The sequence below is a fragment of the Solanum lycopersicum genome, chromosome 2 (assembly GCF_036512215.1).
Source record: "Solanum lycopersicum chromosome 2, SLM_r2.1".
NCBI classification, from domain to species: Eukaryota; Viridiplantae; Streptophyta; class Magnoliopsida; order Solanales; family Solanaceae; genus Solanum; species Solanum lycopersicum.
Genome location: NC_090801.1, coordinates 55600018 through 55623682, shown reverse-complemented (window position 1 = coordinate 55623682; position 23665 = coordinate 55600018). Strand labels below are relative to the sequence as shown.

Genomic DNA, 23665 nt, shown 5'->3' with positions numbered 1-23665 from the left:
AACTAAATAAGACCATAAATCTGGTACAAAAAACAATAAAAAGTAACATAAATTGAATAACAGTTAACAACAAGAATAATTCCACAATTACTACTATAAAAGGATATACTAGATAAACACTCAAGTGTAATTAATGTTATTCATACCCTTATCTCTAAGATCATGTTCTCGATAAATTATAATTAGGTCATGTCATGTCCGCTCATATTTCCTTAATATTTCTTTGATACCTCTATTTCTCCTGAACCATCCATAGAGAGAAGCTTTCTTTTTTCATATGTTTTGAACTATGTAAGTCTCACTTATTATATCTCGTCTATCATCGAAACTACTCTCTACCTTATCTTGTATATCTTCATTACTAATCTTTTATTTTTCTTAGTAAAGTGTTCCAATAAGACACTTACGATTTAAATTTCGTCTCCAGCATATAAAATTCTTGATCGGTTAACACTCTACTTCTTACTCCATACAACATTCTCAATATAACCACTTGTACTCACCTTTAAATTTTAGCGGTATGATCTTATTACACGGAACTATGGACGCAAGTCTGCTTAATCATATGCCCAAATATAAAATAATAATTATTTTGGATTGGGAAGTAACAATAAATAAATAAGACGAAGTTAGTTTTTGGGAGTAAATTTATCTTCAAATATTTGATAGGCTAATATTTCAGTAGTCAAAAATTAGCTTAAACTAATTTTTGAGTTTACACGAACTGTTATTCATAATGTTTTCCTTTTCAAATAAAATGTAAATTTAAATTTTTAAAATTGCATTTTCAAAAATTTAAATCTTTAAATTTCAACATCAAAATCTACTATGAAACGGGATGGAAGGAGGTATGAAAATTTGGCATAGTTTGAAAAGGATTTTTAAAGCAAATTGTAGTGGGAGAGTTGACTAATTTTGCAAATTAATCGACCGTTGCAGAACATTTTTCTTAAATTTCTAATCTCAACCGTTCATCTAAGATCATCACACGTAAGCAGGTGGGACCAACTAAAATCCTACGGCAAAGATCAGTTTATGCAGGAAGAAGAACAAATTCAAATTTCAAAATTCAAACAGCCATTAAAGCTGCGACAAGCTTCCCTTTTTTTTCTCTCTCGAAATGTATAGTGAAATCCTCAAAGTATGAGCCTTTTCTTTCTCTCATTTTCAACTAATGATTTGTCTCTTTAAAGAGGAGCGTCTTGTTCGCACGATCACAGAAACGACAACACGACTCATAAGCTTTCTTGGCTTTTGAGTAGTGAATTTTTTTTTCTTTTTAAAGGGTTTTTTTAGAATCGTCAAAATTGAATTACCTGTGAAACCCATTTGAGTTTTTCAGCTTAAACAAAGAGGGGAACCTCTCGAACTTTTGAGGGTAATTGATTTTATAGTGGGAAGGTTATTAAATTTGAGGTCCACTTTCTTTTCAGGGAGAGAGAGAGAGAGACTACATATAGTAATAAAGTTTCGGTTTTGAGCTCCAACTGAAGAACCCCATTTGATATCTGTGATGATCAATGCTGAAACTTGGTGTAGTAGTTTCAGTTTTTGAGCTTTGCTAAAATCATCTAGAGTTCTCTGTTTTCTGGAGCTTATGTTTTGGTGTAGAAGTTTAAATTTTAAGCTTTGATTAACTAATTTAGGAGTTCTCTGTTTTCTGGAGCTTATGTTTTGGTGTAGAAGTTCTAATTTTGAGCTTTGATTAACTAGTGCTCTGTTTTCTGGAGCTTATGTTTTGGTGTAGAAGTTTTAATTTTGAGCTTTGATTAACTAATTTAGGATTTCTCTGTTTTCTGGAGCTCATGTTTTGTGTGTCTATTTTGAGCTTTGAGAAACCTATTTAGAGCTCTCTGTTTTCGGGAGCTAATGTTATGGTGAAAAGGTTTCATTTTTGAGCTTTAAACTTGGGGTTTAGTTATTTGATGAGAAAATTGCATTTGTATGTTCAGGGATTTAGAGTTTAATCCATGGAAACTTGGGGTTTCTGAGTTTATAACTGTTCAAGGTGTAGAGTAGAAGGGGTGAGGAGTCTTTGTAGTTGTTCATAATGGGGGAGGAAAAATCATCAGAGAATAGAGTGAAAACTTCAAAATTTGCTGATCAAAATAAGGCACCAAAGGGTAGTAATAGCAATGTAAAAGGGAATAACAATATGTCAAAAGTGAGATCTTCTTGGGGTTCTCAAATTGTGAAGGGTTTCTCAGGGGAGAAAAAAACCAAGTTGCAGACCATAATTCATGCCAAGAAAGAGTTGGTTCCTGGCAACGAAAACTCAAACCAGAAGAACTCTTCTGGGATTTCGCAGCCAAGGGTGAAGAGGTCTCTAATGGGAGACTTGTCTTGTTCAGTCGTTTCCTCTCAAGTTCATCCTCAAACAGTTAACATTCACAGGACTAAATCTTCCGGTTCGCGTGATCTATTCAATGAAATTGATCATTTGAGGAACTTGCTACAAGAATCAAAGGGGAGGGAAATGAAATTGCAGGCTGAATTATCTGAATTTAAGAGGAGTCCAAAGGTGGTTGAGCTCGAGAGGGAACTCGAACGGAAGAAGAGTGAGATTAATAGCTTTGCCAAGAAAGTTGAGTTGATGGAATGTGAAAAGGCAGTCCTTTCTCATCAATTAAGTTCATTGACTGCTGCTCGAGAGAGACAAGATACGAATTCCAATAAGGAAGATTTCAAAAGTGTGACTAGTTTGGAAATGGAGGTTGTGGAGTTGAGGCGCTTGAATAAGGAGCTCCAGCTTCAGAAAAGAGATATATCTTGCAGGCTGTCTTCCATGGAGTCCCAGCTAGCCATTGTTGGAAAAGTTCCAGAGGTATTTACTTTACTACTTTGTCTTATTGAACTAATATGAGATAGGAATATCCAGTTTGCATTTTCTTGGAAACCCAGTTTTGATATCTCGAATTTGAATAACCTTGATGAATTAATTGGCTGTATATGCCTAAAATGCATAGTTTTCTCTAATTGTTTTCAAGTGATATACTGAAAAATGTGGTTCAACCCGTATCACTTGTGGGGTTACACTGGGTATGTTGTTGTTGTTGTCGTATCGAAAAAAATTGAATTTGTCTAACATTGGTAATTGGCTGGCTTGATTATATCTTGTTTCACTTTATTCTTATCAGGGAGATACAATTGAGCACATTAAAGCAGAGGCTTCTTTGTTGAGATATGAAAATGAAAACCTTTGCAAACAAGTTGAGGGTCTTCAAATGAGTAGGTTGAATGAGGTTGAGGAGCTTGCCTACTTGAAGTGGGTGAACTCATGTTTGCGAGAAGAGTTGCGCAGCTGCTCGTCCATGACATGTGATAAGACTTCTAGCCCTCATGGTAGTGAGAAAAGTAGGGAATCACTTTGCTTGTCTTATGATCATAGTGATGAGGACTCAAAATGTAGTAGTGCGAGGAGGTTAAGCCTCGTTAAGAAGCTAAAGAAGTGGCCTATTACTGATGAAGATATGCAACAAGTAGGGAGCCCGGACAATATCATTAATCATAGTTGGGAGGATACACAAAGTTCTACTCGCAGGCACTCGATAAGTGGATCAAAATTTTGTGTTGAGGACTTGATTTTTAATAAGAGAAGGCAATCAGATGTCTTTATGTGTTCCAAGGAAGTGGAAAAGGAGATTGAGCCTATTGTTTCCCAACATAAATTAACCAATCCTTTGGAGGTCGAGAAACGTGTCTTGCGGATTCCTAATCCCCCTCCAAGGCCTTCATCTGTTGCTTTAATTGAAGAAGAAGGAGAAAATTCTGTTCAAGTTCCTGGTCCTCCACCACCACCTCCCCCACCTCCTCCCCCACCACCTCCAAAACTTATGGCGAAAACTACATCAGGCATGGTACAGAGAGCTCCTCAGGTTGTAGAATTTTATCATTCACTGATGAAGAGAGACTCGAGGAAGGATTCATTAAATGGAGGAGTATGTGATGCGTCAAGTGTTTCAGACGTTCGTAGTAGCATGATCGGTGAAATTGAGAACAGATCATCTTATTTGCTGGCTGTAAGTTCTTCCTCTCTAGTCTTCTCATTTCTATTATTGCCAATAAGGCACACTAACCATATCAATGACCAACTAAATTGCACTCAAGGACTTGAGATATCCACTGTATCTGGATTTCCCTGATTTTCCTTTCTGATTACTAGTCCAGCAATAAGGAAGTTTCAGATTTTTTCATTTAGTCTCTGGACTTAATTTTATTCCTGATTGCATATTATTGTCCCACTTCCAGATAAGGGCAGATGTTGAAACTCAAGCAGAATTTGTGATTTCCCTGATAGCAGAGGTCAATAATGCAGTTTATTCAGACATCGAGGACGTGGTTGCTTTTGTGAAATGGCTAGATGATGAACTTTGCTTTCTGGTAAGTTCAATGTGTTAATTATCTAATGAAGTATATCAGCATAGAGAAGAATGCCTTTATCTACTGTCACAGCAACGAAAAGCTTGTTATTGTCTCATTTTAAAATTTTTGGTATTATTCATATGAAAATGAAGAATAACTCAAAGAAAAATCATGCATCTATCCTAGTTCATTGTAATGGTATGACATTAAGCTCAGTAATTATTATCAATTGAATTCTTAGTAGCAAAATGCAGTTCTCAGGAAATTTTACCAAATGTTGAGGAACTATATCTGCTATATTTCATTTCACATTAAATAGATGCTTCAGTCTGTAATTTACTGTTAATTTTGATCATTGCGCCTGCACTGTTCTGAAGGTGGATGAAAGGGCAGTACTAAAGCACTTTGACTGGCCAGAGAGAAAAGCAGATACACTAAGGGAGGCAGCATTTGGATATAGAGATCTCAAGAAGTTGGAGAATGAAGTTTCAACTTACAAGGACGATCCTCGATCGCCATGTGATATTGCACTAAAGAAGATGATTTCTTTGTCAGAGAAGTATGACCTCTTACTTTGTCGTAAAGTAGTGTTATAATTTGGTACCTCCTTGTCTTTCTGCCAAGAAAGTTAAATCTTTCACCTAATTGTCCAAATTTAATCTTCACATTGCAGGATGGAACGTAGTGTCTATAACCTTCTTCGGACACGAGACTCATTGATGCGCCACTGCAAAGAGTTCAAAATCCCCACACACTGGATGCTTGATAATGGGATATTAAGCAAGGTCAGTTCTGACTGTTCCAAGTAGAAAATAATCTATTGATTTAGATCTTCAAATGGTAATAGAGCTTGAATGATACAATGAGTATCTAATGAGATATAACTAGCCGGAACTGGAAGTACACAACTAAGCAGTATGCTAACATGTTAAATTGTCCTAAAAAACTTTTATTTATGAAGTTAGTGAACTGTATTATGCATGTTATATAGTTCACCACCAGAAGGGAATCCGAATAATATGAGAAATTGATATGAGACAGATGATGAGTTTCAAGATTGTACATTATCTTTATGTTACATCCTGGCATGCCATTTTCAGTATCTCAACATTTCAATATTGAAATTGCTCATCTATTTCCAGTTTCATTCTTGCATATGTGCAAGTCCTCCTCTGCAGAATACTGAGCAAAAAAATACAGTACCTTTTTTCTTGATATCTAGTTGTCATTTTGCATTGGGACTTAATTCAAAAGAAATTATGCAGATAAAGTTTGGCTCTGTGAAGTTGGCTAAGGTGTACATGAAGAGGGTAGCTGCGGAGCTTCAGTCCAAAGGACCATTAGATAAAGACACTTCCATGGACTACATGCTACTCCAAGGAGTGAGATTTGCTTTCCGGATTCATCAGGTTTGTCTGATATTAGTAAATGCTGTCTTGTTGTGAATAACAGGATTTTACTACAGATGAAGAATAGATTGGTAATTCACCTGCATTGAATTGTTGTGAATGTCATCTTAGTTTAGTTTTTATCTCCATTGTTACAGTTTGCAGGAGGATTTGATGCAGAAACTATGCAAGCTTTCGAGGAGCTACGAGGCCTAGCACTTTCATTAAACAAGAAATAGAAGATAAAGATTTTTGTGATGAAGTACAATTTTGATAGAGGGCTTACCATCTCAGTAACCATCAATCCAAGTATTGACACATATGTATTAGAGAAAAAATAGAAGGTCTCTGTGGAAACATGGTTGACATCAATGATATTCCTTATCATTGATAATTGGTTCATGTTTTTGTATCCAATTTTTTGCTTTTGGTTTGATGGAAGTAGAAAGATCAGATCTCAAGTTTTCAGTATATTCTATATAAAGAAAGCTTGGTGAAAAAGCTAGAACTTTTATGCAAGTTTTCTATCATATCAATTTACTAATTGGCTTGATGAAATAACATATAATTCCAACGTTATCTTTGGACCTTAATTATTTTCATAAATCAGTGTAATGGGGTCCGAGTAGGGTGATGTGTAAATGTAGAAAGAATATTTTCGAAAACATTCAAGAATGTGTTAAAGAGATTATAATAAACGAAATGTCCAAGATTTGTTTGTTTTGGCTCAACTGTCTTGTATGATAACAGCAGCTGCAATGGCGGACTCCACAAAGATGCTATTTTTGGCTTTATTTTCTGTTTTTTCTTACTCTTAACCGTCTCATTCTAATTCTTTTTTCATAAAATTTGGGTTGCCTTTGGTTCTACCTATCTTTGACAGACTATTTCTCTTCTTTCTCAAAATCATTTTTCTCTTCTCCAATGGCGAAATTTCAGAAAGTGAGAAGTTAACATTTTTGTAGCTCAAAGTTCAATTTTTATTAGACCCTTTTTCATGTACTTTTAGAATCTCCTTTTTACATGTTCTATTTGATTTCCTAACAGATATCTGAAACTCATGGTTCACTCATTGGCTGCTCTAGAAATTACTCCCTTTGTCCCAATTTATGTGACGCAAATTGAAATTCCAAGAGTATGACAAGTTTTCCGGATTTTTCAAAATGTTTTTTCAATTATTAATTATTGTGATTCATAGAAGTTTTTACATAGTTTTCAAATATTTAATTTTATTTCAAAAACTTGAATCTTCTAGGTTCGAACTCAAAATTAAAGTTTTGATGTTTGAATCTTGAAATTCCAACTATGCCACTTACATTGGGATAGAGGAACTAATAATTATGATGCTGCCCCCGGGGCGGAGCCACGTGGGTGTAAGGGAGTTCATTCGGTGGAAAATTACACTTGTATACCTGGTTAAAATGATATATTTTATGTGTGTACGGTAGATGTTGAATCCTCTTGGTTTTTTTCGTGTATTTACTTCTTCATAATTTGAACCCCCTTCATGAAAAGTTTGGCTCCGCCATTGGCTCGAGCTTGGAGCTCATGCTTTAGATTTTGTTCCCATAAACTGCATCATTTGTCCCAATATGTTATAGTCTATTAAGGCAGAATAAAAGTTCATGATATTACTTCTAGCATAGATGAAAACAAAGTTTAGTGCTCTATTGAATTTGTACCTGATTAAGTGTGTGTCTGTGGTCTCCGATAGCTGCATTAGTACTTACATTACCTATTTCTGCTATACTTTCAGGCAAAATGTGTACGTGCCAGAGATGACCCTTATTTCGATGGAATGCGAAGAGGTGAAACAACAGCCATTAACAAAGGAAGTGGTTTAGACATCCTTAGAAAAGTCACTATAAATGATATAACGAGGTCAGCCTCTGATGTTGGTAACAGGGGACAGAAAAAAATTACTGTGAAATTATCTGAAAATGATGTTTATAATGATAGACACTCTCCTAATTCAGCTTCAAAAGGTATACATGAATCTCTTGGTCGGTCATTATCTGTAAGGTGGTCAGCAGCATCCAAATTGAATTCCCCTCCAGTGAGAAGCCCGCGGACTGGTCTGAAGATTGATCTGCATGATGTAGATGAGTCTTCAGTTCAGTCTAGTCCAAAATCATCTGATGTAGAGTACCACTCACCTGGTGGCTTGACTTTGCCTGCCTATGAAAGATCTTACACTGTGACCAAGAAAAGTAGAACTGTCTCCGATATTCCACTTCCTCCATCTGCAGCATCGTTCTACTGTGGAAATTCAGCGCAGATGGAAGTTCTTGGATCATGTCAAGGAATTCACAGGCTGAATATTTTTCTAAAGGCAAGAAGAGATTATGTTAGTGCAGGAGTACCATCACAATTCTTGCATGCAGTGATTGGACCGGACTGCTGTGGTAACATCCATGAACCATTCATTGTCTAAATAACAGTAATCTCCGTATTAACATGTTACAATGTCTCAGATGGAAGTCCTTGGATCATGCACAATTTCTATTACGACCAGTTTCTTGATGTTCAATTCTATTTAAACAAGGTAGAAAACAAATTTATCCAAATACTAGGCAAAGAATACTATTCTGGATCCAGGATGTCTCCAACTGAAAACACAAACTTAGTAAAATGAGTGCAAAATCCAACAGAGTAAGAGGCTTCTGGACACAAAGTAACAAATGGTCTAAGCCTAAAGTTGAAGAAGTAGATCCTAGTAATATCACATTTGATTTTACAAGTTTGCTTCATTATTAGTACAGATATTGCTTAGTAAATGCATTAGTATTTCTGATTGTTCATCTTTATGTTTTGAGAAAGTTGCACTAGCTGTTTTCCAGATTTTGCAAATTGTTTAAATTTATCTCTTTCATTAAGTACCACTTTATAGGACTAGAAGTACATAGATTGGAAGCAAATTCAACAACAAAAAAGAGAATTGATAAGCTTATATAGTCCTGTGGCATTATTCATCTACTGCAGTAGAGAAGGAACAAATCCTAATTTAGAGAACAGTCAATTTCAGGGGGGAAGTGTGTCTGCGACCATCTGACAATTTGAGTCTTACACTGGTTGAGCTTAATTGTAAGTTTGTTTGCATCTGGATGCAGATGTTGGATCTGTTGCTTCAACCATAATGTATGCTTTTTACTTGAATGAAACATTAAATGATGACAAGTTATGCACTGTGCCTGTCATCAACATGAAAAGGTCGGATGTTCATTCTCATGCTGAGCTCAAATGGCTACTTGATTCTTGCTTTGTTGATGAATCTTCCTTAATTTTCGTTGATGAGGTATGTTCTATTCTATATATAAAGTTAGGAAAGGAAATGAAATTTAAGTCTAGATTCTCTAGAATTACGTCCACATAGTAAATGAAAACCAGGAATGGAATATACTCTAAATATGATCAACTAATTTTTTCTTATTAAATTGATAACTTGATATTATTTGAACAGATTGACCTGTCCTACTATGAATTATATGGGAGTCTTCAACTTGTTTTAGTCAATTGTAGCAAGCTTCCAGCTAATCAGGAGGTACGCATTCTTTTTAAGGGTGCTGAATTCCTATTAATGAGTTAACTGATGATTACATACTGCTTACTGTATCAGGCATTAAAGGATGCAGTGGTTGAAATCTTCAATTGCAGAGAGGTCTACTTTTATTTTGGTTTCTTGTTTTTGCATCTCCATTATGCTTGTGTCATGTCAAGTAATAAAATCTGTTTAATAGAGAGGCTATAATCTAATCTTTCTGTTTATGCAGGAAGATACACCTTATTCTTCAGTTGCTGCTGTAACCATTGGGAAGGTATCTTTCTCAATCTGTTACAAATATGAAAGGAAGTCAACATACCAATAAATGTCAGCTTCCTCTTAAACTAGTTAACAGAGATTAATATTGCTAAGCAGCACTAAGTTCGACTTCATTGTGCTCCTATGAATTTAAGAATAAGAAGAGAAATTATAGCAGGAGTTAGCAGACGTTGGAGAAAGTACTGTCATCTCATGAGCTAGCTTTTGTGGTTGAGTTAGTCTAAGGTTCATGTGTTAAAGCATATCAAATTTTCAGGAAGGAACCAAATGATTGTTCTTATAAGCTCGCTTGACACCTTTTATATGTACTTATTAATTGTAGGAGGCATCATGCTGCACTCTTATTGCTGATAAGTTTGTACTAACTTCACCAGAGATACTAGTGGGTCAATGGTTCAGTCGACTTCTGGTACTAACTCCAACATCTTGATTTACCATTGTGTATGCAAGTTCTAATGTCTTTCTGTTGTATAATCTCTGTATAAATCTGATTATATGTGCAGTTGGCAGGTATCCTCATGGATACTGGAAATTTGACAAACTCACAGACTACAACAAAGGATAAGTACATGACCACTTTATTGATAAATGGGGCAGGTCGATTTGGATGCAATGGTCTTTATGAAATCTGTAGGTTATGCAGCTTTGATAGTCATTATATTTAGTAACTATCCTAGATTTCTAATTCCAAGTGATCAGACTCATATCCTAATTAAAACTTTGTCATTTTCAGTGAGATACAAAATGCATGATGCAGCTGATGCCAGACGAGGAGAGGTTTCTCGAAAAGATATTAAAAGATTGTCAAAATCAGATGCAGCTGATCCCAGAGTTGGAGAAGTCTTAGACATAGATATTAAGAAATTGTCAAAAATCAATGTAGCTGACCCCAGAGTAGGAGAAGTTTTACAAAGAGATGCTAAGAAGTCATCAAAACTCAATGCAGCTGACCCCGGAGTACGAGAAAATTCACAAAGAGATACTAAGAAATTATCAAAATCCGATGCAGCTGACCATGGAGTAGGAGAAGTGTTACAAAAAGATACTAAGAAATCGTCAAAATCAGAGGAAACTGATCACAGAGCAGAAGAAGTTTTACAAAAAGATATCAAGAAGTTGTCAAAGTCAGATACAGCTGAGCCCAAAATGCAAGAAGTTTTACAAAAAGATAATATAAATTTGCCAAAATCGGATGCAGCTGACCCCAGAACAGGAGAAGTTTTACGGAAAGATATTAAAAGATGGTCAAAATCAGGTATTGTCACCAACTTCTCTTTGTCCTAATTACAAACCTTTCCATTTCAAAGCCATGCTTTATTTAAAGCTTTCATTGACAACTTGTGGGATTACACTGGTATGTTGTCGTATAGATGCCTTGTCCATGTGTGCCACTTTAAACTAGATGATTTATTTCTGATATGAGTCGCTTCTATAGAAAGTAATTAGCATCTCCTTGATACTACTTCCTGCCTAATGCAAGGATAAATCTGGCTACAAACTCAGTTTTTCCTCTCCTTTTTTTTTGACAAATATTTGGATAGCAGCAACTCTTCTGGGAAGTAACTATAAAATGGTCTACGGACTTCTGTGGAGTAAATTGATGTAATCATGTTATGGTTAGAATTTACAGATAACTTGAAAATTTGAGAAACTTCCTAAGAGTTTTACATTTTGAGATCATGTACATGATATGACTTCAACGACGTTTTTAGTGTACTATTTATGTGGACTGACCTTCAGAGTTGGAAGCAGGGAAACCTGGTGGTACAGGATCAAGAATGGGGAACTCAAATATTGGAATGAGTTCAGTTGGAATATCTATAGGAGAGCTCTTAACACATCACTCTACTTCAGCTGAAAACATAAGAAGTTTCCAGCGTAAGTTATTTGATTCTGCCCCTTTTTCAGTTTGGAAGCATAATATTTCAGTCAGTAACCAATCACACGATAATTGTCATCATATCATTCTGGAAGAGTTCATCTTCTCTTGTGTGCCAGGATGAGGGGGCTGGGTGCTGGGATGGTAGAGAATTTGAACTTTTTTTACTATAACTCTTCTGTCAAATATAACTTTCACAGTAGAGAGATAACACAGCTTGGCTTGACAATCATTTTCTTTTGTATATGCAGAACTAGAGAAGCTTCACATCCTCTTGATCGTTTCAGGGTATTATGATGCAGAGAAGAGCTTCAAGGTTTACTGACTTACTCTTTGAGTGCTTTCTCCATTTTGTGTCTGTCATCATATCATTCTAGTTTAGCTTTATACTGTTAGTGCCTAGGGGATTAGTACTAAATTTGTGTTCTAAAACAATGTAAATCTGTTATTTCTAAATTCTTGTTGCGACTTTACTTATATTTGGAAACAGAAGAGAACTTAACATGATCCAAATGGAGCTTGCTAACCGATGTTGATGATGGCATAACAGCTTCAGATTTTGGTAAACGAGATCATGGCTATAATTGTTTTCTTTTTTCATGCTTCTGTAAACTATAACATGAGAAGGCCACATCTTGAATTTGCAGTGAGTTTACATATTAAGGGTAGAAACTAGGATGAAGGATCATAGTGCATAGATGACTATGTATTGTGTGTACTTGTATAATCTGGATATATCTTATATTTGATACAATTTTGTGGATGTTCAAGCAATCTAATCATGTTCCTGGCTTTCAATTTTAGAGGGAGATTCTAGTCTCAGCTGAATCTGCTGAGCTTATGAAAAGCCTGCTCCATTTTATCTACTCCTATGCAAATTTACTACCACTCAGAGCGTTGCGCCAATCAGGTCAGTGAGCTATATTTTTTCATATAGAACTTGATCCATCTCAAGATTATATTTGTTTTGAAGGCCATATTTTGCTTTTTTTTCTGCAGGTCTACCTGCTGAGATGAGGGTGTTCGAGATTGAAAAAATTGTATCAAGGAAGACGATTGAGAAACTTCTGGAAGAATTCAATGAGAGAGCAAAATAATACTACAAAGTTTACAGGTCATCCCACATTTGTTGTTGCATTAACAATATTTCATGTCCAATAATAACAGTCAACAGTACGCATGTGTTTCTTTCGTAGTTGCAAAGAACCTATGTATTGAGGTAGTCTCTATGCCGCCACATACATGGCGATAATTACTTTATTTTTTTAAATGCTCACACCAAACATGTCGAAAGGGGCTTAAATTTCTTCTTATGGAAGTTATTAAGCCAGTGATGATGCTATTGTTCATGATGCCTCCATATACTATCAGTCTATTGCAAACTAAACTTTAGTATTTGATATATAAGTTGTGGTTTATTTCCTTCACCTTTCTTTTACATGAAACTGTATACATGGAAAAAGGTTCACTTTTCCTAGGCAATCAACCTTTTCCTAATTTTTTCTATCCAAAAAAGCTTTGGAAAGTTTCCTTCAAGGTTGGTGGGGTGTTGTTTTTAACTCAACTTAGTAAGTGAAAGACGACTTGGAGCATGTTGAGAAATGACCTTAGCAGTGTCTCTCCACCAACATACCTCTTTTTCTTTGTCTGCAAGTTTTTGCATGGTGGATTCTAAAGCTGACTCCAGTTCTTTGATCCTTTCTTCTTGCCTTGTCTGTAGAAGCTCATGCAGCCTCCTTTTCAATTCTTCGGCAGGAACGCCACAGTTAGGGTTGTAGACCTCTGCAAATTTTGTGCTCTGGCTTCCTTCCCCTGAGCTATATTCATCCACAATCTGCCACAAAACAAGTATAAAAAATTATACCTTTTTTTCGCGATGCTCATGCTAAACTAAAAGCAATTGACTATAGTTATGTTATACTCAAAGGTGGATTACCTCTGCATCTGGTTTTGTTGGATATTTGAACATAATATCTGAATCTAAATGGAACTGCAAACGTTCTAATTCGACTTCAAGCTCTGCTTCAAGTTGGTTCATTTCCGAATTCTTTCCATTTCCTTTCATCAATTTGCAGTTTAAAGGGTGATCATCATCATGGCTGCAAGTGATTTCTGATTCTTCTTCTATATCAGTTGAGTATGCAAACTGTTCAACAGAATCGGAATCATAGTGTGAGATTTTGGTTCTTAAATTTGATGCACCAGATGGATTACTTCTGATTCTTCTTTGGTTTTGTAACTCCATCTTGGAATTATGAAGCAGGATTTCCATTTCTCGACGAATCTCAACGATCTTGTTGAGCTCATTCTTGGTAGAGTTAAACAGATAAATTAGACCAAATCCGATGCCTAAGTTCATAGAATCTGCTTTCTTTTCGCCTCCTGCATGAATATGTCGATTAATGTGTTTCAGGGAAGATCAAATCACAAAATGTAGTATGAAATATATAAATCTGCTTAGGCTTATTATATCACGAATAAATTTCACTTAATAAAGGCAAATTCTCATATGGATTGCATGTTAATTCACTTAATAAAGGCAAATTCTTATATGGATTGCATGAGACTCTCTACTTGAAGTAAGAAATTTCATTTATGTTACTGCAAAATGAACAAATTCAATAATTGAATCTTATTTATTGAAATTCGAATTTTCAGATATCATTATCCAATTTGAAAAATAAAAATTACTTTTTTTTTAATTTCACGATAAAACATGGTCAAATGCCCACGCAGTATGTCTTAGTTTTCTATTTCAAAGCAAACATGGTCATATCCAATAATTAATACTATCTCAGTCCACTTTTATTTGTCAAGTTACATTTTTTTAAAGTCAATTTGACTAATTTTTAAAATTAAATTGATTACATTAATTCGATATTTTTTTAAAAAAAAATAGATATTCAAAAACTATACGAAAAATACTATAAATTATAACTTTTTGCATATCAATATGATGAAAAATATATCATAAAATTTTTATCAAAGTTCTTATAATTTAACTCTAAAAAAAATATGACAATTAATTATAAACGGATAGAGTATATGGACAAACTTCTAAAAATAACTTATTTTGAAAATAAAGTACATGAACAATTTGCATTTGACTAATCTATTTAAAGACCACCATCTGAGTTGTGTTTGACTAATCTTTTGAAAAGTGACTCTAAATTTATTTTCTCATAAATAATTTCGAAAAGAGTATTTTCATGGATTTTCATTGAAGCTTCAATTTTCAAGATTATTTTTTTTTCCTGTCTTTTATTATTAATTTGTTTGTTGAAATTTCTTGTCAGAATTAGATTTTAAGAGTAGTGCAATGGCGAGAGTAATTTTTCAATGTATCAAGTAATTACTTTCTCCGCTCTTTTTTATATGTCATTCTTATTAAAAATAGTTGATCTGTAATATTTAATATTTCATAAAATTAATTCATAAATTATAATATTCTTTCTATTATACCTTGATAGTTGATTATATTTGACCAATCTATGAAAACTAATAAGTAATTAATGTTCATTACAATGAACATTAATTACTTATTAATTTATTAAGTTGGTCAAACTATTATTCAAGACTAATTAACTATCAAGGATATAATAATAAAAATATTGCGATGACATAATACATATATTGGACCCTAAATTTTGCTTTAAATTTTAACTTTGACCTCCAACTTTCATAATGCACAAACCGTCACTTTAGTTATTCAACTTTTAAATAAATAAACACATGACTCCTATATGACACAATACACGTAAGACACCACGTAGGACAAAAAATGTCATGTAGGACATGTGTGTCTATTTGTTCAACTTTATACAAGTTTAAGTGTCTATTTGTGCACATCCAAAGTTGAAGAGCATAAACGTAATTTGAAGCCAAGTTATAAAATACATTTATGTATTATCCCTATTGCAATTTATACATTAATTTTATAAAATAACAAATATCATGGACCAACTTATGCCATGGCATAATAATAGTGAATTATTCAACGTTAAAAGAGATACAGTTTTTTTTTTGTTTATATTTTCTAAAGTGACAAAAGAGTTAATTGATCATATTTACAATTATACTGTAAATGAATTATATTTTCAAGAATTATTTGAGAAAAAATTAAAATGGCAAAAGTGAAAAATTAATATTAAAATTTTCTTTTGAAATAAAGGAAATGGCTAATTACTGAGAAAATTTTAAATATTAAAAGGAGTAAGAATATCAACCAAAAAAAAAAACAGATTATAAAGTTAAGATATTATTATTATATTTGGATCATTATGGTCATAAGAATTATCTCTTTTCTTATTTAATATTTTCCCACATAAACATTTATTCCTTTCCAGAAGTTCCATCAAGTACCTCACTTTTTTATACTCTCATTTAATTCATATTATGCACACCTATTATGGGAAAAAAATAAGGATATAAATTAAATATTACTTTCCACTTTTACTTTTTTAATCATTGTCAAATTATTTTTAAAAATAAAATTATAAATATAAGCAATTAACTCTCTTGAACTTTATCATCTAAAAAAGTATAAATAAACAAATATATAAAAAAAATGGAACATTTATCTTGAATTATAAAAAAAAATTGCAAAAATTCAATTAATATGAAATGGCAAAAAAAATAAAATAAACTTTTCACCTCTTGATCGGCCAAACATAGATTAAAACGATGAGCAAATGCCTAGCCTTAAATGACATCAATATGATATTTTTTCCATGCACCTAAATTTTCGAAATGTATACTCCAATTATTTATTTCTCTTTAGCGTTTGGTGGCTCTCTCCCTGACTTAAAACTTTTTTAAAAATATATTTCGAATAAACATAATTTTTAAATCTTTTGGTATATGTTCATGTATTTAAGTCGTAACAATTTAGCATTTAAAGGTAATATCTTCTTCGTTACTTATTAAAATGACTCATATATATTTTTATACACAATATAAAATCATATATGCATTATATTGTACTGTTTTGTTATCATATTTACAATATATTGTATTATATTGTTAAATTTCGTTGTTGAATAATAATAAAAATTCTCATTTTATGGAACAATTAATTTGATGTGTTCTTATTGTAACTTAATTTCTTTTTCTAATTATATCCTGACATAATATATCATATAATTCTAGTTAAATCTCTTACTATAGAATTATTAAGAATATTTTGGTAAATTTTATAAATTACAATACAGTATGATGCAGTCAAATCATACAATAAAAATATCATCAAACAACAACGAACAATAGAGTCTAGCCAAACACAGTAAAATATAATACATTTTGAAACAATGAATAACAATGATTCAAACAGACTGTACCATCAAAAATTATGATAAAATAGATATAATTTTTTTTTCTCATAATCAAAATTCTCGAACTTCCAAACTTTGAGAATGAAATTTTTTTTATTAGAAAGTGTTTCACTGTTTTAATAAGAACTTTATGCAGCTCGAAGTCATATTAATGGGAGCCCAAAACAGAGCATCAAGGTGAAGAACATTTACCTTGATCTTCCAATGCGGTAGATGATTTGGTGTCAAATCCCGTCTCCTTCTTCTTCTTCGTCTTCTTCCCCTTATTTCTGGTGCTTCCACATTGAAGCTGATTCACTTTCTCTGCGTCCTTATTTCTCTCCCCTGTTTCGAACCACCGGGAGAAAATCCATCTCGGCGATATACAAGTAGTAAAACTCCGGCTACAAGTTTCCGATCTTCTTTTTCTAATCTCAGTACAAGCCCTAGCTGTGATAATGGAGATACTGCAATAATCATCGCCACTTCCCATTACGATTTACTGTTTTATAACCTGAAATCACTCTCTTATGTGGTAATCTAAATGTATTTTGGGGATCGGAGAGAACTCATCAGCTTCTTATTCTTTCGATTTTCGAAAAACTGATTTGATTTTGAGGTGAAAGGAGGGAAATTTTTTGAAAATGAAAGGTTCACGAGATTCATCACATACTAATTTATGAGCATATCTGACTGCAACCGAAATTCCATTAATGACATTAAATTACTTGAATTTCTATTTTTATATTAGCTGGAAAAAAACATAAATGTAATATTATTATATTTATTTAAACCCAAAAGAAAAAAGCAGAGAAAAACAAAAAGAAAATTCCATTCCTTACTTGATTTTTAAGCACTAATTATTAAATGCCTAGCTTATGCTTTTGAATTATATTTAAACTTAACTTGCTTTGCAACAGTACTCTCTTCTCTCTTTTGTTTATTCTCTCTTTTGTTTATAGTTTGGCTTAAAAATGTCTTTATCGTCAATAATTTAATTTAAAAATATCTTTAAATTGCGCAAAAAGAATAAAAATGTCTCGTTTGTATTTTGGTCCAAAAATACTCGTCATTAATATTTCGATCCAAAAATGCCCTTATTGTTATTTAATGAGTCAAAAAAATTAGTTTCCAAATAAATATTGTATTATTTTCTTTTTGACACATTTTTTTCAATTAATTTTTTTAAAAAAATAGCAAATGTTTATCTTACTTTATTTCAAAAAAAAAAATGAAACAAATTTTATTTTACCATCAATATTTTTTATTATTATATAAATATAAATTAGTGATAGATATACTATCAATTTATATATATGGCATATATTATTTATCAAAAGGATACATGAAATTATTCCATTTAATTGATGAAATGAGACTTAGAAGAAAAAGAATATTTCCAACCATTTTTATTTGTCAAAGTGATTTTAGAAGAAAGAAACAAGAATAGTGTTCTTTAATAATATTTTAATTAGGAAGAAGATATGTTTAAAAAGAAAAATAATAATATATTTATTTGAAAAAAAGCATTTTCGACTCATTTTGTAACTATTGGGGCATTTATGGACCAAAGTATTATTGACTGCAAGGGCATTTTTGAACTAAAGTATTGACAGTAAGAGCATTTGTGCGCCAAAGAATTAACAGCGTTTTTGTTCCTTTCACACAGTTTAAAGACATTTTTTTTAACCCTTTTTCCAAAATAAGAGTTCAACGAAATTTTTCTTTTCAAGCTTTAATAAAATGTGGCATTTTTTGGGTAAGAGAATTATTTTTTCCTCTCACTCGTACAGAAGTCAAAAGTGCTAATACCTAAAATTAAATGACGTCAAATTGTACAAAGAAATTATGTTTTCGTGTAGTTGAGGTGGGTAAGTATCAATACCCTCTAAATAATACCATAAATTATTGTTCTATTTTAAGGACCACAAAGCATATAGTATTAGTAATTCATAGTATTTGATTCAAATCACAGTTAACAATCCCATTCTAACGACTGTTATTTGCTCAAATCAATGACATTCATCTTACAATTATAAACGAACATTCAAATACATACAGAGATTTGATATAAATGCCGATACGAATTATTTAATTTTTGTGTGTAGGTCATCTATCTTGGCCGCCTTCCTAGTGTAGTAGCTCTTCCTAACCATTGGTACCAGCAAACTCCAATTAAGGTTTGATGATTGTAATAGAGCTAAGGCAGTCAACAGGTCAAAAAAGGAAACAGTTCTAGATGTCTAGTCTCATAGAAATAAATGGCGGAAGATGCAATCATTTGCATCCAAACAAGGTTAAAACACTAAATAGGTTTTGTAGGAAATACATGATAAAGACATATCTGATGATGGAGTCTCGAGGATTCATCATCGCTAGCTCGAATTTAATGTTCTTCTGCAAATTCCTCATGACAATGATGATGCTAATGCTCGGAGAAGTTTGCTAGTGTGTTTTACCTGTGCCAAGAAAAAGTTTCATCAGATGGGAAAATTCAGATGTTCAATAAAGTTTCGTCATATCATTGTTGATAATGTTTCATATTTCACTTTAGCCAAGTTCTGTCACATATATAAACAGAAAAATGGCAAGATCTCAGAACCAGCATAGAGGAATTTTAGTGACTCAAGATGTTTTACTTCAGTAGATGGTATGCAGATCCAGCATGGATTACAAAATATATCCTGAAATAAGAATTTGAGCCAGCTACTAGAGGAATACTCCATTTGAAACTATCGAGAGATATTATAGGTGAAACGCGTAGAAAAGCACCAAAATCTGTTGGGACTTGAGAGGAAAAGCTTAAGTGAGGTCATATGCAAAGAAAAACACTGATGAATAATATTAAAAATATATATGTAGAGCAAGGAAAAATAACTACACAAAAAATAATACTACACTAATCATTTGGATAGAAAACTTAACAGAACTACTATGATTAAGTGAAACTGAATTTCTAATTTGGATGTAATTCAGTTGTAAGTCTTCACTAACTATTCTTCTTTTCTAGTTTCGTATTTCTAATTTCTAGTTTCTTATTCGTAACGATTAAGAATATATAAAACAGCATTTTGTATCAATCCGTCAACTAAGTTGACATTTACTCTATAGTCTAACTTCCTAAAAATGACAAGGACACTATTTAGCTACTTGATGCCTGAGCCAAGGTGTCAATTAAGCAAGGCAAAGCGCCCAACTCGGACTTCACCTAGCTTCAGAGTTAAAGTGCACTTTAAATGAATATTTAACGATTTCTGAGAATAGATTATGAATGATGCAAATAATAACTTAGATATTTCGATAGCTAGCGATGTCCAACTTATTTGTGAAGTTCCTAATGCTGATTTGAATTCTATGTAGCATTGAATTCAACTCAAAAAAATACATAAGGTAACAAAAATATTAATCTTTAAGCAAATCAAATCTCCCAACAACTTAGGCAAACATACATTTTTCTAAAGCCATGTCTTCGGGAAGTTCTCGATGTACGTGATATGTAACATAGATCACTCCCGGATGCCCTCAAAGTCCATATATGGAAAGATCAACTCTCCAGGCTACTTAAATTACTTTAAATGCTTAGACTATTTCTAGTCAAGTATTAAACTGAACAATCAGCTATCCAGGTGCCTGACTAGAGCCCGGGTAGCACCGTTACTTCAATTATTTGCTTCACTTTGATGTAATTAGATTTAAATACAATCAGTCAGTTAAGAAGGCAATGCATTACTTTATCATAACCTTGGCCCAAAACATTTTATGTTCTCAGTACAGTCAGAGCAGTCATTTGTGGCGAGCGCCATAGTGATTACAACAGTAACATCAATAAAAATTTCTCATGAGCACTTTATTCTCATGTATTACAACAAACTACAAATTGACTGCATCCAGAACACTGCATAGTTGTTTCACTTGCATCTAGTAAAATCAAAATGACAGGTGATTCAACTCAACTTCTTTTGGGCAGGCCAAAAACAACTTGCAGCGCATAATTTTACCTTGGTTAAAATGCGAGTATGAGCTATAGTTCAGAGTTAATAATCTCCTCAACTGAGCCTTTGTACCTCGAAATAAGATCCCTGTAATTAAGCATGAAACATGACCATCAGATGAAGCAAATAATAATTATACAAATTTCAGTAGACAATATTAGAAACACACACACACACACATATATATATGTGTGTGTGTGTGTGTTTTATATATATATAATACAAACCTTCGCTGATTTAGCATTTGTTCGCACTCTGCCTTTTTGCGCTTTTGTCCCTCAACTGTCTGTCCAAAGAACACAGGACTGGTCAATTATCTTACCCATATTTAAGCATCAAAACATGCAACCAAATAAGAATTTGTGGAGCAACTTTGTTCAAGTCAACATCGTTTCAAACATATTGAACCCCACTTTTCAGTAAAATTCTTCACAACTATAAGTTGAACAAACAGGCCCAAATGGAAAAGCACAATTAAAAGCAATAACACTGCCAAAAGAAAAACAATCCAACTCTTCCAGAAAAGAATAATTTTGAAGTTCTGTTTTCATATTATTGCGCTTAACTCTTTGTTGGAGTCTCTCTCTTTTTTCTTTTTATTTTTTGAGTTGGGGGTGTGTTCAGAACAAGTTACAACAGAAATCAAAGGATATGTGTGAAAATGAAATACCATAGATCTTGAGCTAATAGACCCTGATATTGATGTCAACAGCTGCTGGCACTTCTCAAACTGATTTTTCAATTCAGTTACCTGGTGAGGAAAAATACACCCGGTTTAATGTAGAAGAAATGGAAAACTAACATATAATGCATCAATCAAGAAATGAACAAACCAATGCATCTGAGTGCTGATCTCGATTTCCATTTTCAATTGTATCAGCTAAATTCTCCACCAGCTGTAAGATGACAATAAAAGTTAGAACAAAAGGTCTCACTAGGAAAGAGAAATGTCTCGTTACTCTATTAAAATAGCAAGCTACAGATCATGGTTTTTGCCCAATACTTGTAAAAGATGGAAGTGAGAGGCAAGTGATTGGTGGTGCTGTTGTTGTTGTTGCTGCTGCTGCTGTTGTTGTTGTTGCTGCATTTGCTGCTGCTGTTGTTGTTGTTGCTGCATTTGCTGCTGCTGCATCTGTTGCTGCTGCTGCATTTGTTGCTGTTGCATCTGTTGTTGATACCGTTGTTGTTGTTGCTGCTGCTGCTGCTGTTGTTGCTGATAGAGCTGCGGTTGAATGAACTGTTGTTGTTGAAATTGCTGTTGCTGAAGAAATAAATTGTCTTGATTGGAGGGTGTCGAAGGATTACTGTGAGTTTGGATGTTGGGGATCATTGTCCAACTTCCTCCTCCAAAGTGGTCCATAACTAATGGCTGTTGAGCTGAAATCTGTTGGTACTTTGGTTCTAAAATGGATAAAATTAATGTCATCAGATGTAATCAAGTACTACACAAATAGCCAAAACTATCAAAGCATGAACTGGCCTAATGGACTGAGTAGCAAAGAGAAATAATTCCTAAGATTCTGAAATGTACAAACCACTTCAAAAATATATTTCCCATCATTCCTAAATGACATTTCATCCACATCTTATTACAAGAATAGTTCTTTTGTACCAAAGAGAACAAAGCCATCAAGTGAGACCCTCTAAAACTGAAGCCCATCCCTCGTAACAAACAGTAAACTCTTCTTTGAAATTTAACAAACAGTAAACTCTTATCTCCAAGTAAAAACTACCATGACATCTGTATAAATTTGGTGTTCACATTGTTAAATCAATAGGTACATCGGAAAAAATTACTGCTGCAACTATGTCTTTTTGATAAGGTTAAAAATTATCCTTGAATGGGCATCGGGTAGATGCCAGATTACAAAATATGCGACCGCTTAGCTCTAATTCGGAAGGGCATAAAAAAAATCTCAGCACTCATACAAGTATCCTAAACTAAAGCTAAGGAGCTAGCAATCCCAAGCAAACCAAAAGGGTAGATAGTTATTAGTATGCACTAAAAAAGTTTACAAAACCTAAAACTGTAAAATTAGATAGTTATTAAAGTGAGAAATGAATCAATCCCAACTGCACCTCTTACTCTTTATCTCTAATTTAGCTCAGTAATCAAGAAGTATGCCTCAATCCCGAATTAGTTTGGGTTTACTATATGAATTCTCTCCATTAGAACCCCATCTATTCCAATATTCAATAATTTAGGTTTTCATAACCCTAGAGGTTCCCTATTACTAACATACAAATATCTCTCTATCTATGAAATTAACAGTTTTAGGTCAAAATCACAACCTCAAAATTTCCAACAAAAAAGAACTCTAAATCTTCTGAACAGAATCTTCGTTTGCTATAACACTGACAACCAAACCCTTGATTTAAGCCGCCACAAGAGAATGAATTCACAACTATACGAAGCTAAACTTTACTGAAACCACAACTAGTACAGTTAATAACAAAGCAGAAGTACGATGAGAATTACAAAACGAGAAAGATTACCGGAGATGAAAAGGCCCGATCCGGTTAAACCCCAACGGAAAATCCTCTGTTTTTTCAAATAGCAAAATTGAAATTACTCCCGCTGTCCCAATTTGTGGGGAGGTTTCGATTTCAAGAGCAAACAAGCTAATTTAGAAATTTTAACATTTTCTATAGTATAAAATTTAGTATGTATTAAAAAAAAATAGATAATTTTTAATAATTAAAATACTAATTCAAAATACATAAAACTCACTTTTCATTAACCGATTTGATTTATATATGAACTAATATTTTAACAAACTGAAATAGATTGAACTAATAAAAAAGTAGATCACTAGTGCATTCAAATTTGAATGAATTGTATTTAAATTAAGAGGAAACAACACAAAACACACATTTACATTTGTGTTATTTATCGGTTGAAACTATACTTTCTA

At 33.2% G+C, this 23665-nt stretch overlaps 4 protein-coding genes across 7 annotated transcripts; 2 read left to right on the top strand and 2 right to left on the bottom strand.

The window, feature by feature from the left end:
- Positions 1-1088: 1088 nt before the first annotated feature.
- On the top strand, positions 1089-6329 carry LOC101268639 (protein CHUP1, chloroplastic-like). Its single transcript, XM_004233144.5, has 7 exons — positions 1089-2824; positions 3138-4019; positions 4249-4380; positions 4740-4921; positions 5036-5147; positions 5628-5771; positions 5909-6329. The coding sequence occupies exons 1-7, from the start codon at positions 2051-2053 to the stop codon at positions 5987-5989; spliced, it is 2307 nt and encodes a 768-aa protein (XP_004233192.1). The 5' UTR covers positions 1089-2050; the 3' UTR covers positions 5990-6329.
- A 1105-nt stretch (positions 6330-7434) lies between these two features.
- On the top strand, positions 7435-12584 carry LOC104645909 (uncharacterized). The gene is made up of 12 exons (XM_026029319.2): positions 7435-8155; positions 8861-9045; positions 9211-9291; positions 9367-9408; positions 9521-9565; positions 9893-9979; positions 10074-10200; positions 10304-10825; positions 11323-11448; positions 11701-11765; positions 12254-12359; positions 12449-12584. Exons 1-12 carry the CDS (start codon positions 7549-7551, stop codon positions 12544-12546), a joined length of 2091 nt encoding a protein of 696 aa, XP_025885104.2. The 5' UTR covers positions 7435-7548; the 3' UTR covers positions 12547-12584.
- Positions 9433-17577, bottom strand: LOC101266389 (protein POLAR LOCALIZATION DURING ASYMMETRIC DIVISION AND REDISTRIBUTION-like). 2 transcript variants are annotated; one of them, XM_019212244.3, is made up of 4 exons: positions 16972-17507; positions 13386-13831; positions 13083-13283; positions 9433-9579 (listed from the first exon to the last, which is right to left on the bottom strand). In XM_019212244.3, exons 1-4 carry the CDS (start codon positions 17249-17251, stop codon positions 9532-9534), a joined length of 975 nt encoding a protein of 324 aa, XP_019067789.1. In that variant the 5' UTR covers positions 17252-17507; the 3' UTR covers positions 9433-9531. The 2 variants fall into 2 exon arrangements, with proteins under 2 accessions (XP_019067789.1, XP_004233890.1); XM_004233842.5 differs by lacking the exon at positions 9433-9579 and having other exon boundaries at positions 12531-13283; positions 16972-17577.
- Positions 17578-18695: 1118 nt separating this feature from the next.
- On the bottom strand, positions 18696-23567 carry LOC101243664 (mediator of RNA polymerase II transcription subunit 9). 3 transcript variants are annotated; one of them, XM_010318685.4, is made up of 7 exons: positions 23247-23567; positions 21754-22151; positions 21584-21646; positions 21421-21501; positions 20978-21036; positions 20757-20837; positions 18696-19217 (listed from the first exon to the last, which is right to left on the bottom strand). In XM_010318685.4, the coding sequence occupies exons 2-6, from the start codon at positions 22108-22110 to the stop codon at positions 20780-20782; spliced, it is 618 nt and encodes a 205-aa protein (XP_010316987.1). In that variant the 5' UTR covers positions 22111-22151; positions 23247-23567; the 3' UTR covers positions 18696-19217; positions 20757-20779. The 3 variants fall into 3 exon arrangements, with proteins under 3 accessions (XP_010316987.1, XP_010316988.1, XP_004233193.1); XM_010318686.3 differs by lacking the exon at positions 18696-19217 and adding an exon at positions 20469-20676; XM_004233145.3 differs by lacking the exon at positions 18696-19217 and having other exon boundaries at positions 20469-20837.
- Between the last annotated feature and the right edge of the window lie 98 nt (positions 23568-23665).

What these genes read in the sequence shown, in the direction of transcription:
- LOC104645909 (XM_026029319.2), top strand. Translation starts at nt 7,549, where the DNA reads ATGCGAAGAGGTGAAACAACAGCCATTAACAAAGGAAGTGGTTTAGAC. An exon ending in GATTGGACCGGACTGCTGTG is followed by an intron (nt 8,156 to 8,860) that starts GTAACATCCATG and finishes ATCTGGATGCAG; the next exon opens with ATGTTGGATCTGTTGCTTCA. An exon ending in AGCTTCCAGCTAATCAGGAG is followed by an intron (nt 9,292 to 9,366) that starts GTACGCATTCTT and finishes TTACTGTATCAG; the next exon opens with GCATTAAAGGATGCAGTGGT.
- LOC101243664 (XM_010318685.4), bottom strand. Translation starts at nt 22,110, where the DNA reads ATGGACCACTTTGGAGGAGGAAGTTGGACAATGATCCCCAACATCCAA. An exon ending in CTATTAGCTCAAGATCTATG is followed by an intron (nt 21,037 to 21,420) that starts GTATTTCATTTT and finishes TTCTTTGGACAG; the next exon opens with ACAGTTGAGGGACAAAAGCG. An exon ending in CAAATGCTAAATCAGCGAAG is followed by an intron (nt 20,838 to 20,977) that starts GTTTGTATTATA and finishes GCTTAATTACAG; the next exon opens with GGATCTTATTTCGAGGTACA.
- LOC101268639 (XM_004233144.5), top strand. Translation starts at nt 2,051, where the DNA reads ATGGGGGAGGAAAAATCATCAGAGAATAGAGTGAAAACTTCAAAATTT. An exon ending in ATGATTTCTTTGTCAGAGAA is followed by an intron (nt 4,922 to 5,035) that starts GTATGACCTCTT and finishes TTCACATTGCAG; the next exon opens with GATGGAACGTAGTGTCTATA. An exon ending in TTGCTTTCCGGATTCATCAG is followed by an intron (nt 5,772 to 5,908) that starts GTTTGTCTGATA and finishes CCATTGTTACAG; the next exon opens with TTTGCAGGAGGATTTGATGC.
- LOC101266389 (XM_004233842.5), bottom strand. Translation starts at nt 17,251, where the DNA reads ATGGGAAGTGGCGATGATTATTGCAGTATCTCCATTATCACAGCTAGG. An exon ending in TACCGCATTGGAAGATCAAG is followed by an intron (nt 13,832 to 16,971) that starts GTAAATGTTCTT and finishes ATATTCATGCAG; the next exon opens with GAGGCGAAAAGAAAGCAGAT. An exon ending in CAACAAAACCAGATGCAGAG is followed by an intron (nt 13,284 to 13,385) that starts GTAATCCACCTT and finishes GTTTTGTGGCAG; the next exon opens with ATTGTGGATGAATATAGCTC.